Raw genomic sequence first — 18,560 nt, 5'->3', positions numbered from 1 at the left:
GGCGGATCGCTGTGAGCTCAAGGCCAGTCTGGTCTACAAAGTGAGTCCAGGACAGCCAGGGCTACACAGAAAAACAATGTCTCAAAAAACCAAAAGAGGAGGAGGAGGAAGAAGAGGAGGAGGGGGAGAAGGCATGAGAGGCTAAAGAGATGGCTCAGTGATTAATTAAGAACATTCGTCACTCTTGCAGGGGACTAATTTGGTTCCCAGCGCCTATAACAGGCTACTCACAACCACCTGCAGCTCAAGCTCTGTGGAATCTAATGCCTTCCTCTGACTTCATGTGTATAGACATGTACGCACACGTGTACACGTACACCCACACCAACACACACGAAAAATGCTAAAAACATGGACTGTGGATGTAGCTTATCTGCAGAGTGCTTACCAACATGTGAGGTCTCAGGTTTGATTCCCAGTCCTGGGAAAACAAAGATGCTAAAAACAACGAACTAAATAAATAAATAAAACATATAAATCTTATCACCTTTCAAAATCATGTTTGTGAAGAATTTTGTTTTGTTTGTTTTTCGAGACAGGGTCTCTCTGCATTAGCCTTGGCTGTCCTGGACTCGCTTTGTAGACCAGGCTGGCCTTGAACTCACAGTGATCTGCCTGCCTCTGCCTCCCACCCGAGTGCTGGGATTAAAGGCATGCGCCACCACACCCGGCCCTTGTGAAGAATTTTTACTGCTATGAAAAACTATCATGGCAGGTGAAAAGGCATATAAAACCATTCATATCTGATCCCAGAGAAAGGCCAAATAAATGCTGGCGAGATTGGGGCTGGGAGGTGGTAGCACAAGGCTTTAATCCCAGCACTTGGGAGGCAGTGGCAGGCAGAGCTCTGTGAGTTCAAGGCCAGCCTGGTCTACAGAGTGAGTTCCAGGACAGCTAGAGCTGTTACACAGAGAAACTCTGTCTCGAAAAGAAAAAAAAAAAAATGCTGGAGAGATATGTCTCAGTCGTTAAGAGCACACACTGCTCTTGCAAAGGGCTTAAATTCCATTCCCCAAAAACCCAAGTTGGTGCCTTACAACTGCCTGTGACTAGCTCGAGGGGTTCTGAGCGTCCAGATGGTTCTGTGGACACCTGAACTCACATGCACATACAGTTAAACACACTTACCCATGAATACAAACAAATCCCACCCCACCCCCCTTTTTAAAATCTGTGTGACAAGTGTCTCTGGAAGGGAAACAAGACTGACAGGAAATGCTCCAGTGTGACTTGGAACACAATCTGAGTCCTCTCACGAAATATATTTTAGGATGTTATTGTTAAGAATCTGCCTGGCAGCCTGTGAGGTAGCTCAGTGGGTGAAGGCACTTGCGGCACCCCTGACGACCTGAGGTCAGTTCTTGGGACTCACGTGGTAGAAGAAGAGAACCAATTCCCAAAAGTTGTCCTCTGACCTCCACACACGTACCAAGGTGCCGGCATACGCACATACATATACCTACACACACAAATAAGATACAATTTAAATTTTTCTTAACCTATCTTGGTTGGTTTACTGCCATTCTTGTGTCTCTGTGCCAGTCTCTTCAGCTATGGATTTTTATGAACTAAAGTCAAGGGTTTTTTTCTCCATATCATGGATCTCATGTCTGACGCCTGGAGTTTCATGAAGTAGCTAGACCCCTCCTTACAGCATCCCCCCAACGTGTGCTCCTCCACTGACTCTCACTACTTTAGGCATCAGAGTCCCTTTTCCTTCCACCACATCTCATGGACAGGAGCGTGAACATCTTTAACCCGGGCTCTCTACGGCAACCTCTTCTCTGGGCACTTCCCCAGCCCTCTTCACCTCCTCCTCCTCACTGCAGCCCAAGGGCAGCCACATGCAAACCTGCTTTCCCACCTCCCTCCAGCTCAGACCCAGCCAGGCCTGCAGCATCAGAAGTGGCCAGCATGCATTAATTGAGGAAGGAAGGAATAGGTGCATGTCCGAAAAACTGTTGGCACACCACGCGCGCGCCCCATGGGGAAGGAATCTGAAGGCAGAAGGGGACAGCCGTTCTTTTCTCCCCATGTTCTCCATCATCTCCTGCGCTGCTGGCTGGCCCCAGGCACCTGGGCTGGCACTTGCTCTCAGAGCACAAAAAGGGCGAGGCCCGGGAGGCCAGCAGGGGTAAATTCTCATCAAAAGACAAGATACGTACATCGATAAGAAGTGCCAGATGCCAGGGCTGGACCTGAGCTCAGTTTCACAATATACCCTTACCTAGGAGCTAAGTCTGTGTTGAGCATTGTTCTAAGCACTTGAAAGACTTATTTAATCTTGTAACGGCCCCAGGAGGAGATGCCTACTATTTTTAAACCCATATTCTTTTCCTTTTTTACGTATATGCGTGGTGTGTGTGTGTGCGCGCACGCAGGGGAGGGGCATTTCTGTTACATAGCATGGTCCTACCCCACAGCATACCACAGCATGTGTGTGGGAGTCAGCTTGACACCTAGACTCGCTCGCCTGGGAGGAGAGCGACTCTCAGAAGAGGTCCTTCAGGGTGGAGTCCCTGGGAGGGAGAGTTGTGACGGCATTCACTAGTTTGAGAAGAACTAGCCTGAAAGTGGACAGTTTGGGGCCCCGGACTACATTGGAGGGAGCTAGCTGAGTGCTGACCTGCTATGCGTTTACTTGCTCTCTGCTTCTGATCGTCACGTGACTAAGCTGCTTCAAGTTCCTGTCTTGACTTCCCCAAATCAATAACTATAACCTGGAACTATAAACCAAATAAGCCTTTGTTTTCTGGGTTGCTTTTGTGAGGAATTTTTTTTTAATTATTTTATTTTTGTATATATACTTTTATAATATTACACATATATACAATACATTACATATGGCAAGAAGAACCGTGACACAATCAGGAATTATATAAATGTTACCTTTTTAGTGTTTTGGCTATTTGTGTTTGACAGCTTTGAAGAAAATATCTTTCCTATCTTGGTGCATCTAAATTTCTGAATGTAAATCAGTCTCCATCACATATTGTCATTATCATCTGCCTCACAAATATGTCGGGACGCTTTATCCCAGGGGCAGGAGCGAAGTTACGACAGTCTGGGATCCCAAGCACACATTGCAGTGCCTGGCTTGACATGCAGGTGCTGAGGATTGAACTCTGACCCTTGTGTTTGCAAGGAAAGCATGCCACCAGCTCCTCCCAGCCCCCACTAGATAAAGTGCAAGGTCTTTGGCATCCGTGCTCTGTCCTGCCAGCTTCTCTGTGTCCTTTGGTCATGAGCTCTCATGCCTCTGATTTGTTCTTCGTGCCGTTGCTTTAGCTAGAAGGTTCCACTCTCCATCCCAAACACACAAAACCCCCGTAATCCTTCCAGGTCATGCTTAGCATTCAAGGGCAATCCATCACCTTTTTTGAGATCCCCCCATCCTACACCCCCCCCCCCACACACACACACTGAATCCCTTCAGAGTTCATGCTACAGAATATGCCTACAGCGAAAATGAAGAGGATGAGCTTGGAAAAGTGACGTGCAGTAACATGCTTTCTCTGCTGTCTCTCCATCCTTGGAGACAGACCTGGGTTCAAATCCTGACTCTGCCTCTCCCTGGAATTGTGATCTGAGGTGAGGCTCGCCCTCTGCAAGCCTCAGTCCCAATGGCCTTAGCTACCTTCCTCAAGCCTTGGGGTCAGGCCTCTAGTGCATTGCTGGATGTTTACCAGGTGGAGGGTCAGGTCCCTCAGCTTGTGTAGGGTCTTCCCAAGTTCCCTGCTGCCATCCGGCCATCCCACAATGAGTATCATTCGGGATTCCTCAAAGACGGAGTTCATGCTGGTTCCCAGCACCTTCCAGTAGCCAGCAGCTGGAGCTCAGAACTGGAACAGTGTTTTGATGGAACACATGCCAGGCTTAACCCAGAATCCTGGCTTTGTACTGCAGAGCCACTTGGGAGAAGCCAGGGAGCTACTGATGCAAAGAAACCATCCCGGGAGACAGAGACCAGATTCCTGCTCTTCAGAAATGAAAGCGATCACCTGGGCTGCCAGCTCCGACTCCAGCGCCCGGAAACACTGCAGGAGTGTGGCTTCAACGCCTCCCAGCCTCTGGTCATGATCATCCATGGGTGGTCGGTAGGAAGCACTGACATCTGTATTCTCTGTGTGTTCCTGTGTGTGCCTCTCTGTATTCTCTTTGATAGTGGGTTGGATTTCAATGACGCCGATGATAAATCGAGTGGTAAACCGCCTCCCAGTTTTCTCAGTTCCAGGAGTGAGCAGGAGAGTGGGAATGTTATGCGTATGTGCGTGTCTCTGTGTATGTGCATGAGAGTGCAGGTGCCCTCCAAGGCCAGAAGAGGGTGCTAGATCTCCTGGAGCTGGAGTTACAGGTAATTGTGTACTGCCAGGCATGGGTTCTGGGAGCAAAACTCCAGTCCTCTGCAAAAAGAGTACATACCCTTAACCTTGACCCATCTCTCGAGCATGACATCAAAGAATTTTATGTGGTTTCTAAGGATCAAACTCTGGCACTGGGTTTTCACGGCAGGTGCTTTACCAATGGAGCCACTCTCCTACAACTGGCATGTTGGAATTTATTTCCTATCATCAACTTGAAAATTATTTTTCTGACGAGCTGGCCTCAAAGCCATCATGTAGCCAAGCATGACCTTGAACTCCTGCCCCTCCTGGCTCTACCTCCAAGGGCTGGGATAACAGGTGTGTGTCTCTGGCTAGTTTATGCAGTGTTAGGGATGCAACCCAGAGCTTCATGGATGTTGGGCAAACACTCTGCTGACTAAGCTATATCCCCAGACATAAAAATATTCTTGATAAGTTGGGCATGGTGGCACACGCCTTTAATCCCAGCACTCGGGAGGCAGAGGCAGGCGGATCGCTGTGAGTTCGAGGCCAGCCTGGTCTACAAAGTGAGTCCAGGACAGCCAAGGCCACACAGAGAGACCTTGTCTCAAAACAAAACAAAATTCTTGATACTCGCCCCCTACCTTGCCTGCTCTAGGGAATAGACTGGCTCAGCCACCCACCCTGTCACCTCCTATCCTCTGATCACTTACTAGCACCCTCATTCTTGTCTCTGGATTAGCTTTCCTTTTCCTGTAGGTATTGTCTCAATCAGAGCCTCCTGCAGACCATCCCTTCCACACCCAGCCCTCCTCCAGGGCAGGACGCGTGGTCCCTGAGTTCCCAGGCGCCAGCACCCGTGGCTCCTCTTTCCGCTGGGCTTTCTGGTTCAGTTTCTCTGACCCACTAGGCTGAAAGCTCCTCCCTGGAAGGGTTCTGCCGTGTTCTTGTCTGACATTGCAGACGGGTACCCAGCACACAGTAGGTGCTCCAAAGTGTTTATCAACTGGATTAGTTGTCAAACAGATGAGTTTAGTTTTGAAATGCAACCCAAAGCTACGAGCTCCTTTAGCAAAATGTGCTCTTGGGCCTCAAATTCTCATTAGGCCAGAGTATGCAACCTCTACGCCTCAGCCATCATCATCATCACTTTACATTTACACTAGAAAGACTGATGCTGACAGCAGCAAGGGCTGCTGTGAGGGCTGCAGGCTCTGGCACCCTGCCTGGGCTCCCAGCACTGTTTTAGGAAGTCTGCACCCACCACTCACTCCTTTGGTCTTTACAATCCTCCTGTAAGGAAGGCAACATTCTCACACCGCTGTTGAAGCAATGGAGGCACATGGGTTAAGTAGAATACATACATGCATACATACATACATACATGCGGCTCAGCTGGGGTACTTGGCTCTTAGTAAGTACCTCTTCAAATAAACACAGCTCAGCTCCCTGGAAGGAAGGGAGGGAAGGTGGCTAATGGGGATGGAACCGAGGGATGGAGCTGGAGCATTACCATTTCCCTTCCTGCAGCTCCGCCTTAAAACCTCCCAAACTTCCCCAGTCCCTTCGTCTGCCCCCTTTATGCCTCTATACTGCTTTCTGGAATGCCCTAGAGTTGGATATGGCTACCTTCCCACCTCTCTCCTTCCTCACCTCTGCTTATCCTACATGGCACTGCACAAACAGTTCTGGGAACACCGTGGGGGATGACCCATGAGTTATCTCAAGCAGGCAACACACAGAGCAGGCCTCCAGGTCTTAGATTCCTCCCACCGAAGGGAGAGGAGGGCAGGACAGGTGCTGTGGGACCCCAGGCATGGCGGAGCTGACCTTCTCAAGTCAACTCTTGGACCTAACTTTCACACACTTTTCCATTGTTTTAGGGCTCAGAAAGTGCTACCGTGGGGAAAAATTCAGACAGTGATTATCAGGTGGGGAGAATGTGGCAAGGCCTGGGTGCTCTGTGTTTTCAAAATCTGGGGCTGGAGATGGGGTTGACACCACATGGGTGGGGCTAGAGATGGGCTGACCAACGCACAGGACAGCTGGGCTGAGAAATCCCAGGCCGTGGTCTCTCTGTTGGGGGAAGAGATCTAACATTGTCCTTGAGACTGAGAAAAAGAGTGCTGTGTACTCAGGGACCCCAGAGACTAGCACAGGGTTTTTCTCCCCTCTAAGTGAGGCTGATAGTCTGTGGCCCACCCTCAGGTGGATGGCTTGCTAGAAACGTGGATCTGGAAGATGGCGGGCGCGCTCAAGTCCCGACAGTCCCAACCCGTAAACGTGGGGTTAGTGGAATGGATCTCCCTGGCTTACCAACACTATGCTGTTGCTGTTCGTAACACCCGTGTTGTGGGCCAGAAGGTAGCTGCTCTTCTCCTATGGCTGGAGGTAAGACCACCCACCCGCCCCTCTGACAGGAGAGGAGGTCAGCTGGTCTCCTCCAACCCCAGGAGACCTCCGTGCTCAGCTTGCAAGTGTGAGGCTGGATATGAGGCCACCTTCTCCCTCCTCCCCAGCCACCAGCCACTCCCCGTTTGCATACCCGCTCCCTCATCCCGGAGCAGCAGTGTCCAATCACTTCCTCGGCTGTCCCATGAATCAATGGCATGCTGGATAGTGCATCGTCACCTTGACACAAGGGTAGGGTCATCTGGGAAGAGTAAACGTGTTAGGAAAATGCTTCTGTCCGATTGGCCAGTAGATAGCCTGTAGAGGCAATTTATTACCATCATAATCATTATTCTCATGTTATTATCATCACCATCATTATTATTATTACTGATTGGAGTGGGAGGGCCTAGCCCACTGTGGATAGCCCACAGTGCCATCCCTGGGCAGGTGGTACTTAGTTATACAAGAAAGGAGACTGAGCAAGGCATGGAGAGCAAGCCAAAAAGCAGAGTTCCTTCATGGCTTCTGATTTAATTCCTGTCCTGACTTCCATCATGGATGGACCATAGCAAGAAGCTAAAATAAACCCTTCCCTCCCTGAGTTACTTTCAGTCAGTGTTTTATCACAGCAACAGAAAGCAGACTGGGACATATGGGTAACTAGGAATGCAATCCAGTACAAAATCCTCAAACATAATGGGAGACCAGTGAGCTGGCCTAGCAGCTTAAGACCCTTGCTGTGATGCCTGAGGACCTGAGTTCCATCCCCAGGACTCCTGTGGTAGAAAAAGAGAACTGACAAAAAAAAGAAAGAAAGAAAAAGAAGAAGAGAACTGACTCCCTCAAGTTGTTCTCTGACCTCACACAGATGTACGCACACATACAAAATGTCATTAAAAAAAAAAAAACATCGGGAAAAGAAAATTGAGATTTTTTTCCTCACAATATTTAAACCCTAAACGCAGTTATCCATTATGAACTTTGTAAATAACAATGTCCTGTCACAATGTCATACAAAATTAGCTGTACACATGCTCTTGTGACATGTAGATCCCAGTTTGGATGTCCCAGTGTGGCCTACAACAACTGTGTTTCATCTGGTATTGCTCAGGAAAAAAAAAAAAAAAAGATACACCTGTCCTAAGGAATCTAAGCACACTTGTAAGCCATCAATCCCACATAAGGGTGGCACCCCACCTGTAATTACAGCCTTAAAAGGCAAAGACAAGGGATCCCCACTTTCTACAGGGCACCAATGTCCAGGTGAAGCCAGGCAGGCAGGAGGCTACCCCTACCCTGACCCCATCACCCAAGATGACGGTCAGTGAGGTGACAGGCCAGTTTCCCAATATAAAACATCTGATTTGTGGGCAGCGTCAAGCATGGATGGGTGCCCCATGGAAGCAGGCCCTACGGGAGGCTCTTGGCCTCACACCACCCCCTCCTTCAACCCTCTTGCCCTGTCTTCCAGGAATCTGTGAAGTTTTCTCGAAGCAAAGTTCACCTAATCGGGTACAGCCTGGGAGCGCACGTGTCGGGCTTTGCCGGCAGCGCCATGGGTGGGAAGCGCAGGATCGGAAGAATCACAGGTACTACTGATGGGTAACCCCACGCAAGCGCCAGGGCGCGGGGTTCAGGGAGCGGTGAGCGGCGCGGGGCGCGGGGCGCAGGGTGCGGGGCGCAGGGAGCAGGGAGCAGGGTGCGGGGCGCGGGTAGTGGCGCGGGGCGGGGCGCGGGGCACAGGGAGCCCCTGCTTTCCTATGCTCGTTGCCTTGATTGTTAATTGAGGGGTGACACCAAACACTCCCCAACATGACTTTTGTCAGGATTTGCTGCTACCCATGAGAACGCAGACAACAACAGGACAGCCCTTGCCCTGTGGCCTTTCTTTAGTGAATGACTCTTCCAAATAGGTCCAAAAGAGGATTCCAATTACGTTTTGTAACAACAACAACAACAACAACAACAAAAAACAAACAAACAAACAGCTTTTATCTAGCCTGATAGTCCTGCCTCCAATGTGCATGAATGCCTCACTAAAGAAGCCTTGCTAGAGGGCTCAGAAAACACACAGAGTGTGTAGGGGGGCATACTGCTTGCTGAGCAAGCTTGAGCACCAGAATTTGTTAGGATCCCACAAATACGCAGAAATGCCAAGTGGGTGTGGCATCCATCTCTCCTGTACTTCCAGCCTTGAGGGCAAAAACAAGGGAGCCCCATGCCTAGCTCTGTGAGCTCTGGGTTTGATTGAGAGACCCTGCCTCATTGAAGATGGGGAAAGAACAATCAGGGATGACTCCAGACACAAGTCTCCAGGCATCCTGTGCACACCCACACACACACATGTACACCCCACACACGTATGCACACCCACATGAAAACATGCACACCACAGGCTGCACACCACACACACAATGGAAAAATAAAAGAGTTTCACAAAGTGAGTCATTGTCAGGCCTGAGCCCTCAGCAGCCCCCCCCCTCCGCCATATCAGTTGGCATTGCCACACCCCAGCATTATAGCTATGCCACCCACACAGGAGACAGCAAGAGAGCTTCTCACCCTGTAGCCACCTTGCTGTCAATCTAAAGAAGGAAATAAGGAACACACCAAGGCTCCAGGAGGGCTAGAGAGCAGGTGACCTCACAGCTCACTTTCAGCTCCTCTCTTGGCTGCAGCAGGGATGGCACCAAAGGGTCCCTTCAGAGAAGGAGAGAGCCCATGGTGCATGCATGCCCTCCCCAAGCAGTTGGAGCTGGGCTTACAGAAGGCCCTACCAGGTCACATTTTCACCCCTTCCTAAGGTTGTTCTGGACGTTCGATAAGATGGCATGCGCATAGGAAGCCGGCATGTTCAAGACTAGTGGTGACAGCACACAGGCAAACAAATCCTTCCTTCGTCCAAGAAATCAGACCTGAGTTTAATGAGCGCCCCGTGGGCTGCTGCCTTTTTATGCAAACAGATGCCGGAGAAACTGCCAGGGGGAGGCACTTAAAATTGATTTGCTTAAATAAATCAAGCATGCACTCATAACCTGATTGTTACCTCCTGGCCCTCTCTGCAGACCTCTTTCCCCCTTAGAATGATGCCTGTGCCTGGGTAACTTTTCGGCGCCATGAATTTCTATGGCTTCCCAGCATAAAGGTTACAGTTAGAGGCTCTGGAGAAGCACCAAGCCCTTGTTTTCCTCTTCCTGCCAGCTCAGAAATGTGAAATGACCACAGAGTCCGGAGGAGAGCTCTCTGCTGCTCTGCCCCCCCCACCCCCCCACCCCTGCTGACCTACCCTGGCTTTCGTTTCCTACCAGGGCTGGACCCCGCAGGCCCTATGTTTGAGGGGGCCCCCCCCAACCACCGTCTTTCTCCAGATGACGCCAGTTTTGTGGACACCATTCACACCTTTACCCGGGAGCACATGGGCCTGAGTGTGGGCATCAAACAGCCCGTTGCCCACTATGACTTCTACCCCAATGGGGGCACCTTCCAGCCCGGCTGCCACTTCCTGGAGCTCTACAGACACATCGCAGAGCACGGCTTAAATGGTAAGGACACAGAGCCACAGCTCAGAGCCTCAGCCTGTTCCCCACGCTCTCCTGAGGCCTCCACGACGAACCACCAAAGCTACAGACTCGGATGGAGGATCTCAAGGGCCTCTTGGAGGGCTGGTGGTCCCCCCCACCCCCACCCAGGCAGCTGCTTCTCCTGACAGTCCAGAGGGTCTTAGAGGCCAGGTGGGAGGAGCACCCATCAGGAGCCATCACTTCCCACCCCTCCCCAGAGCAGACACAGGAAACTGCTCCAGGGGTACTGACTAACCCTTGTGAGAGCTGAGTCCTAACCCTACCTGTTGCTCCCTCCTTTCTAGAACATGTGCTGACCGTCACTGCCACTTTCTCTTCAACACTAAACTTAAAAACGACACAACTAATTGTATGCACCCTGCTTAACTAACAGTGGGTGAGGAGGAACTCCAGAGTCCTTCACCCCTTTGTTTAAGGGGCTGTCTTTCTGGGGCGCTCCTGCAGCCACACCTGTGCGGAAGGCCGCTGGTCACCTCCTCCCTCCCAGTGAGCTCCTGGAGCCTGTGAGCGTCTTTGAAACTGTTTCTCATTTGTTAAGCTGCTGCCTCTAGGCACGGAGAACGCTTGAGTGGAAGGCTAGCAGCTCAGCCCTCCTAAGAGGCGAGCTGCTGACCGACATGACCAATGTCGCGTTCAGTCTTAAACACTGAGGGAATCGGTCCAAGCAGAATAACCTGTGCCTGACCTTTGCTTTAGGCTTTCCTGTGTTTTCTGGTAGTTCCCTGACATTCCTGGAGAATAATTGGTTACAAGATTAGATTAGATATTGGGAGGTTTTCTTTTTTAAAGAGGTTAGGTATTAGCTTCATAGGCAGGGTGCCTGCATTGGAAAACCCCTGCTGTGCATAAAACCACGCGTGGGGTAATTTCAGCACTCGAGAAGCAGAGGAAACCAGGAGTTCAAGGCCAGTCTGGACAACATGAGACCCTATCTTTAAAAATGGGGCAGGGGGCGGGGTTAGTGAACCTGGAAGATGGTTCGGTGTTTTGGGACATTGGCCATGTGTGCTTGAGGATCTGAGTTGGATTCCCAGAACCATGTAAGGGAAGAAGGAGAGCATCAACTTCTGCAAGTTGTCTTCTGACTTCAGCACTTACACACACACACACACACACACACACACACACACACACACACACACGCATACTTTTAATTTTTTGTTGTTGTTGTTTTGCTTTTTCATACTTTTAATTTTTATTACATTTTATTTGTGGTCTCTCTCTCTCTCTCTCTCTCTCTCTCTCTCTCTCTGTGTGTGTGTGTGTGTGTGTTTGTAACTTACAGGAGTTATTCCTCTCCATTCACCACCATGTCATAGTCACAAAGATCACACTCAGGCCTTCAGGCTTGGCAGCAAGCCGTACCCCTTTCTTTAGTAGGCCATCTTGCTGTCCCCCAAGCCCCCCCCCACTGCCCCAGAATACTAACCCATAAACATTTTGCCTCAGGATTGGGCCCCAGACCTGGCTGACGTGGCTCTGATAAGAACAGAGGAAGCTCACAGCCCTTTCCAAGTAGCTTTCTATGCAGACCTCAGCACTGGGCCTTTGCTAGCCGTGTGGGGACCTCAGAAGTGAGTGGTGCTATCTTGCTTCATTAAACAGCTGGCTTTTTCCCTAGTAACATGCGATGCTTCTAAAGCCACCTCCTAATGCATTCTACAATAGCAGGGTGTTCTCGGTGTGGGACCTACAGAGGTCTACTTTCTTTAGCTTTCTGTTGCAACAGACTGAGAGAACTCAGCAAGCCTGCTACACACACACACACACACACACACACACACATACACACACTAACCCACACACACACATATACACATACACACACTAACCTACACACACACATACACACATACACACACTAACCTATACACACACACACACACACACACACTAACCTACACACACACACATACACACACTAACCTACACACACACACACACACATACACACACTAACCTACACACACACATACACACATACACATACTAACCTACACACATACACACATACACACACTAACCTACACACACACACATACACACATACATACATATACACACACACTAACCTACACACACACATACATACACACACTAACCCATACACACATACACACACTAACCTACACACATACACACATACACACACTAACCTACACACACACACACACACATACATACATATACATACACACTAACCTACACACACACACACATACACACACTAACCTACACACTAACCTACACACACACATACACACATATACACATATACATACACACTAATCTACACACACACATAGCATACACACACACACACTAATCTGCCTAGGGCTGAAACCACCGAGTCTTTTGTTGGTGACTTGGGGCTCAGGGCGCTAACGGCCTTCTCGTCCTGTGTCTCAGCCATACCCCAGACCATCAAATGTGCCCACGAGCGCTCAGTGCACCTCTTCATTGACTCCTTGCGACACGGCGACCTGCAAAGCATCGGCTTCCAGTGCAGCGACATGGACAGCTTCAGCCAGGGCCTGTGTCTGAACTGCAAGAAGGGACGCTGCAACACTATGGGCTACGACATCCGCAAGGATCAGTCAGGCAAGAGCAAGAAGCTCTTCCTCATCACTCGAGCCCAGTCCCCCTTCAGAGGTGAGTGTCCCACCCGAGAGGTTCGGGAGCTCCTTCTGGGCTGCAGTGGCAAGAGAAGGAAGCCAGGGAGGGAGAGCTGTAGGCAGGTGCAAAGTTGTATGGACCAATCAATGCTCGCTGCTCTGAGAGTTCACAAGCGGGCTTTCGGCATCATCCCACCGACCGGTGACCCATTGACAGAGACCATATCAGGCTCGGTGAAATCCAACAGGTAGCAAGTCCCTTGGAAACTGTTATTTCTCTTTATTTCAACAAATTATCTTGCTAGAGGGGCATCCAAATGAGGGGCATCCACATTGTCACTGATGTGGAGGGGACTCACCGGGACTTCCGGAAACCAGTCAGGGGTAAAGCTGAGGCCTGCATCCCCAACCTCCCAGTTCCTCTGCACTCCTGCCACTGGGCAAGGCTCTCATGGGTGCAAGCTAAGGTCTCTCCTGATGGGGATCAGGGTCTGTGGCCGCATCAGGTTGCCCTGGGGAAGCTGGAGACAGCACCGTGTGAAACTGACCTGGTCCACAATACTATCATGGTCCAGGAAAGGTATCTATCCACTAAGCCTAGGTGGATAGTTAAACACTTTTTATATTTTCTTTTACTACTTTTATTTATTATATAACATATGAGGAGGGAGGGGGAATGTGCCTCGGTGCACATATGGACATCAGAGAACAATTTGCAGAGGTTAGTTTTCTCTGTCCACCATGTGGTTTCAGGGATTGAACCTAGGTTATTGGGCTTGTTGGTAAGCCCCGTTACTTCCACGGCCACACTCTGAACCTTGATTTAAGTACTTCAGAAAAAAACAAAAACAAAAAAACCAGAATCCAATAGGATACTTGTCCTTATACCAGCCCCAACTCAAGGGCTCAGCTACATACGTGGCTGCTAAATCAGACAGTGCAGAAGTGAAGAAACAACCCATTGATGGTGCTGGTACAAGGCCGTCAGTGCAGGCCACGCAACTGCCCCTTATCCAACGGCCGTGGCCATCTCTGATGTGGGCTCCTGGCCACCACCAGCATTTTGAAAACTACATGTAGAACCGTAAAAAGAACACATTTGGCAAACCTTGGTATGCAGAGAAGCCACGATCCATATTTTTCTAGGACATGTAATCACAGTGCTGTACATTTTTGGTCAGGGCCTGGTGTGGCAAGATAAATGTCACCTCATGATTGTAGTGTCCCTAGCTTGGCCCACATCTCCCTGGCTCCCGAGATATTTGACAAAAGCATCAAAAGATTCTATTTCTCTGCAACCCTCTATGCCAGAACTCCGGTAAACACCGCTAAATGCCTCTTTGGCAGAAGAGAACTGGGGAGTGGCCACCCGGCAGATCCAGGCAAATTATGAGCTTCTTCTGCCCTCAGTCTCTCAGGAGGAAACGTTTGCAGTTGGGAGGCTCTTCTTAAAGGATAGGGGGGGCATCTGTAGTAAGCCCTGCTTAGCTAGTGCCGGGTTAGTGTCACCCTCTCACAGTACCTGGGCAGAGGGAGAGTGACACTTTACGAAGCTGCAGGCACTCTGCCTGGCATCATGCTGGGCCTAATATCATAGTGACAAAAAAGGGGGGGCGGGGGGCAGAGGAGACAGAAACAGAAAATGCTGCACTGTATGAGATGTGTTTCGTTGAGATTTCCTATGAACACTTGGAGAGGAGAGAGGGTGCCCATGCACCATTTGTGAGTGGCAAGCGCTGTATTCGGCTGCAGCCGGCCTGACGCAGCCCCAGAGTGACCTCGCCCTCCTGACTCACTCCAGCCATGGCCTCCTCCCTGACTCTCCAGTCTTCCCGGACCAGACAAACTGCCACTTGAGAGATCCATCTTTCTTTGGCTTTTCTCAGCTAATTCTTTGGAAGGTTCCACTATATTCCAGAGGGGGAGAGTTCCAGAAGAATCAGGGAAACTTGAGATCAGCATAAGGAATGTTGATTTTTAGCCACAAAGTAAGGCGTGTGTCTGCAAGTGTGGGTATTAGCCACCGGCGATGGGTCTTTTTGCTGGGTCGCACCTGCCCGGTCAGCCCAGCAGAGAGGGAGCTGGAGAAGGCAACTCGGAGTCACATCTATAGAAGGCAGAGGCGCCTGTTGCTTTCAGGTGCTGTGAGGAGTGTTCCATCTCAAAGAACGAGTTCCAAAGAAGGCACAGGGTGTTGGCAGCAAGGAGAACCAAACTCTGGGCTCTGCCTCCCAGAGGAGAGCTAGCGTTACCACCATACAATGAAGACCCACTGCACAAGGAGTTGAAAAGAGGGGGCCGCCAGCATAATATCCCACATGCACACACACACACACACACACACACACACACACACACACACGCAAACACATACATGCATATGCATATACACATTCACAACCATACACACATAAACATACATATATGCCTATACATACCCACCCCACATATACACATTTATGTATATACAGACAATATACACGCATAAACCTCTATACATACACACATTTATAAACACACATGTATATATGAATAAACATGTATCTGTATATAGAAACACATTAATATAACCATGAATACATCTAAATATCCACATAAAGACACATGTATGCACATGCACAAATATGCACACACACAAATACATACATGCACACAGATGCAGAGATTCATACACATGCATATGCAAGCACATGCACAAATATACCATATACATATATATCGGTACATGCATACATACATTTACTTACATGCATTCAAAGTACATATATGCATATGAATACATACATGCAGACACAAAGAGACACGAACACATATGCACATATACTCAGATGCACCACACACAAATGCATACACATACACACAGACATACATGCACTCTTACATATTTCCCTATCTCCTTTCTTAGGCAGCCAATAGCACCCTAACAAGCTACCCACAGAAGAGGCAGGTGTCCAGGCTCCTTACATGACATGGCTGCTAGAATAAACACATACCCCAGGACACGTGCTTACAAAGTCCCTTGCCCCTCCTTCCTTCCCTTCCCACCCCTCTGGGCTGTGCCCTGCCTCAGCATCAGGACCACACCATCCTTTGTCCTGTGACCGTCAGCTTCCCCGAAGTATAGGATCAAGTCCTTGGCACATCAGAAAAGCGCCGGAGAGTTCATTCCTACAGCTCGGTGAGGCAAAGCCCACACCCAAGGGAGCAAAAGCCATTTGTGATGTTTTCAGAGAGGGTTTTAAGAGACCTCCAGAGACAGTAACAGTTCACCGTGGAAAAGGGACAGGAGACAAAACACTTTCTTTTCATGGGTTCTATACCTTGTGCTCATAATGGTTGCCATGAGGAGAAAAATTTTGGTTTTTCTTTGTTTTAACAAATGGGACTGGTCGATTCCGCAGGAATGAGAACCCAGGCTTTTTCATGGCACCGACTCACTTCAGGTCTCTGCTCTGGGAGGGAGTCACCTCACCTCATTCCGGTCAGCAGATTCCTTCAGGGCCTTTTATCTACGAGACGTGAAATCATTTCTCCTGTCAGAACACACGCTTATCTGGACTCTTTGAAGTCACGGAGTAATTTTTTTTTTTTTTGGCCAAATCATCTTATTAGGAACCCAATTAAACACATCATACGGTAAGCAAGCAAAGCAGTAACGCTTTGCCCTTAACCTTTGTAATTCTATCAACATCTAAGAAAAATGTTTACACACACACACACACACACACACACACACACACACACACACACACGTTCAAATAAGAACCAATAATTAGTTATTGGCTAGGGGCTGAGCCCAGAGTCCTGTGCACGTGAGATGGGCCCTCTCCCTACTGAGCCATATCCCCACCTAAAAGGCGTTTTCATGTTGAAGTCATTTTACCTCGGGATTTCTCCAAATGGGTGGCTGCATTCTGCATGCAGAGTCCCAGTGCAGACACGGGGTCTGCAGGAATGTTCTCTGAACACTGTGGCCCCGTTATCATGGAGAAGATGGTGCCCCCCACTCCCCTCAGTCAGATCTGCTGTAAGCTCCCCCAGGGAATGGTTCATTTGTTATCATTTCATTGTATTCTTTTAATTTAACAGTTTTGGATTTTTAAGACAGGACTTGATTGTGTAGCCCAAGCTAGCCTCAAACTTGTGGTGGTGCTTTTGCCTCAGCCTTCCAAGTCCTCGGGTTGCAGCTGTACACCGCCACACCTGACGTCCCACCTTGGCATACTTGCCTCCTGAGCAGGCCCACTCTTGACAGCCGTGCAGCTCCTGGCCCCCCACCCCATAGGTTGTGTGAGCTCAAGGAGCCTTGATGATCATCCCAGATGCCAACACTGCGGCCTCCTGGATGTGGAGTTCCATGTCCTCCCACTGTGCACTTAGGAAAAAGAGAGACAAAGGCACATATCCAATTTAGGGACAAGAAATTCTCTCCCAGCTGGGCATGGCGGTGCACGTCTTTAATCCCAGCACTCAGGAAGTAGATCTCTGTGAGTTCGAGGCCGGCCTGGTCTACAAAGTGAGTCTAGGACAGCCAGGGCTGTTAACACAGAGAAACCTCCGTCTCAAAAATGAAAGAAACTCTAATCCCAGGTCAGGGCTGGACCTTCAGGAGACAGAAAGGGGGCCTCTGCTGAAGGGTCAGCCCAGGACGGATGTCACGAGGTGGGACAAGTACTTTACCCTGGGCTACTTTGCGGTCAAGCGTTTGACTTTGATTTCCAAGGGCACGCACAGCTTGCAGAACACTAAACACTGGGAGACACGAGAAGAGTCTTCTGCAACCAGAACTCCTGGCTTGGAGGTCTGTCCCATGTTTCACTGTCTGGTGCCATGTCTGAAATTCATCACCATCATCAGAATCCACCGGCGTAGGGCTCCCCTGAGAAGCAGGACCCCACTGTCCGGCACGGCTCTGCGGAAGAAGACAAAGGGAACGCCCCACAGAGGTGGGCGGTGGAGAGGAAGTCAGCAAGGACAGTGTCAGCTCCCAAACATGATATGGGGTCGCGGGAGGCAGAGGAAAGAATAAGCCTGGGGGGACCCCCAAAGAAATAGGAGGAGAGGTTGATTGCGATGATCATCATTGTAGGGGTGTAGGGGTGCAGGGGTGCAGGGGTGCAGGGGTGCAGCTGTTGCCGAGTCTACACAGGGGCAGAGGAAGGTCTATGGCTCCTCCCCTCAGCACCACCTCAGCGCCCAAAACCACCCGGAAGCCAGCTGGCAAAAAACATGCAGAGAGCCGGGCGTGGTGGCGCATGCTTTTAATCCCAGCACTCGGGAGGCAGAGGCAGGCGGATCGCTGTGAGTTCGAGGCCAGCCTGGTCTACAAAGTGAGTCCAGGATGGCCAAGGCTACACAGAGAAACCCTGTCTCGAAAAACCAAAAAAAACAAAAAAACAAAAAAAAAACAACAACAACAAAAAACAAAAACAAAAAAACCAAACAACAAAAAACATGCAGATACCACAGGCGTCACATTCCAGGTCCAGAGCTAGGCAGAGAAGGGCAGAGGGTGCGCGGGACCCCAGGGGTACCCACAGCGAAAGAAGAGCCAGCACGTTGCCATTATTTAATTTCACTAAGAGAGCCAAAACCGAGGGTGGAGGATGTGGCTCAGTGGACAGGGAGCTTGCCTGGCATGCATG

At 49.7% G+C, this 18,560-nt stretch overlaps 2 protein-coding genes across 3 annotated transcripts in view; both read left to right on the top strand.

The window, feature by feature from the left end:
- Lipc (lipase C, hepatic type) overlaps positions 1–18,560 on the top strand; it is a 128,891-nt gene that overhangs the window by 99,852 nt on the left and 10,479 nt on the right. The window contains exons 2-7 of one of the 2 annotated variants that reach the window (XM_051156756.1): positions 3,907–4,097; positions 6,209–6,256; positions 6,534–6,716; positions 8,191–8,308; positions 10,028–10,261; positions 12,710–12,952. In XM_051156756.1, coding sequence (XP_051012713.1) covers positions 3,907–4,097; positions 6,209–6,256; positions 6,534–6,716; positions 8,191–8,308; positions 10,028–10,261; positions 12,710–12,952 — 1,017 coding nt within the window. The remainder of the gene's footprint in view (positions 1–3,906; positions 4,098–6,208; positions 6,257–6,533; positions 6,717–8,190; positions 8,309–10,027; positions 10,262–12,709; positions 12,953–18,560) is intronic. The other variant, XM_051156757.1, reaches the window with a different exon arrangement.
- Positions 1–18,560, top strand: part of Myzap (myocardial zonula adherens protein) — a 725,358-nt gene that overhangs the window by 703,091 nt on the left and 3,707 nt on the right. The gene's annotated exons all lie outside the window — the stretch shown is intronic.

This window comes from Acomys russatus, chromosome 14 (assembly GCF_903995435.1).
Source record: "Acomys russatus chromosome 14, mAcoRus1.1, whole genome shotgun sequence".
Classification (NCBI taxonomy): domain Eukaryota; kingdom Metazoa; phylum Chordata; class Mammalia; order Rodentia; family Muridae; genus Acomys; species Acomys russatus.
Note: the sequence above shows the minus strand (reverse complement) of the source record. Positions and strands in the feature narration are given on the sequence as shown.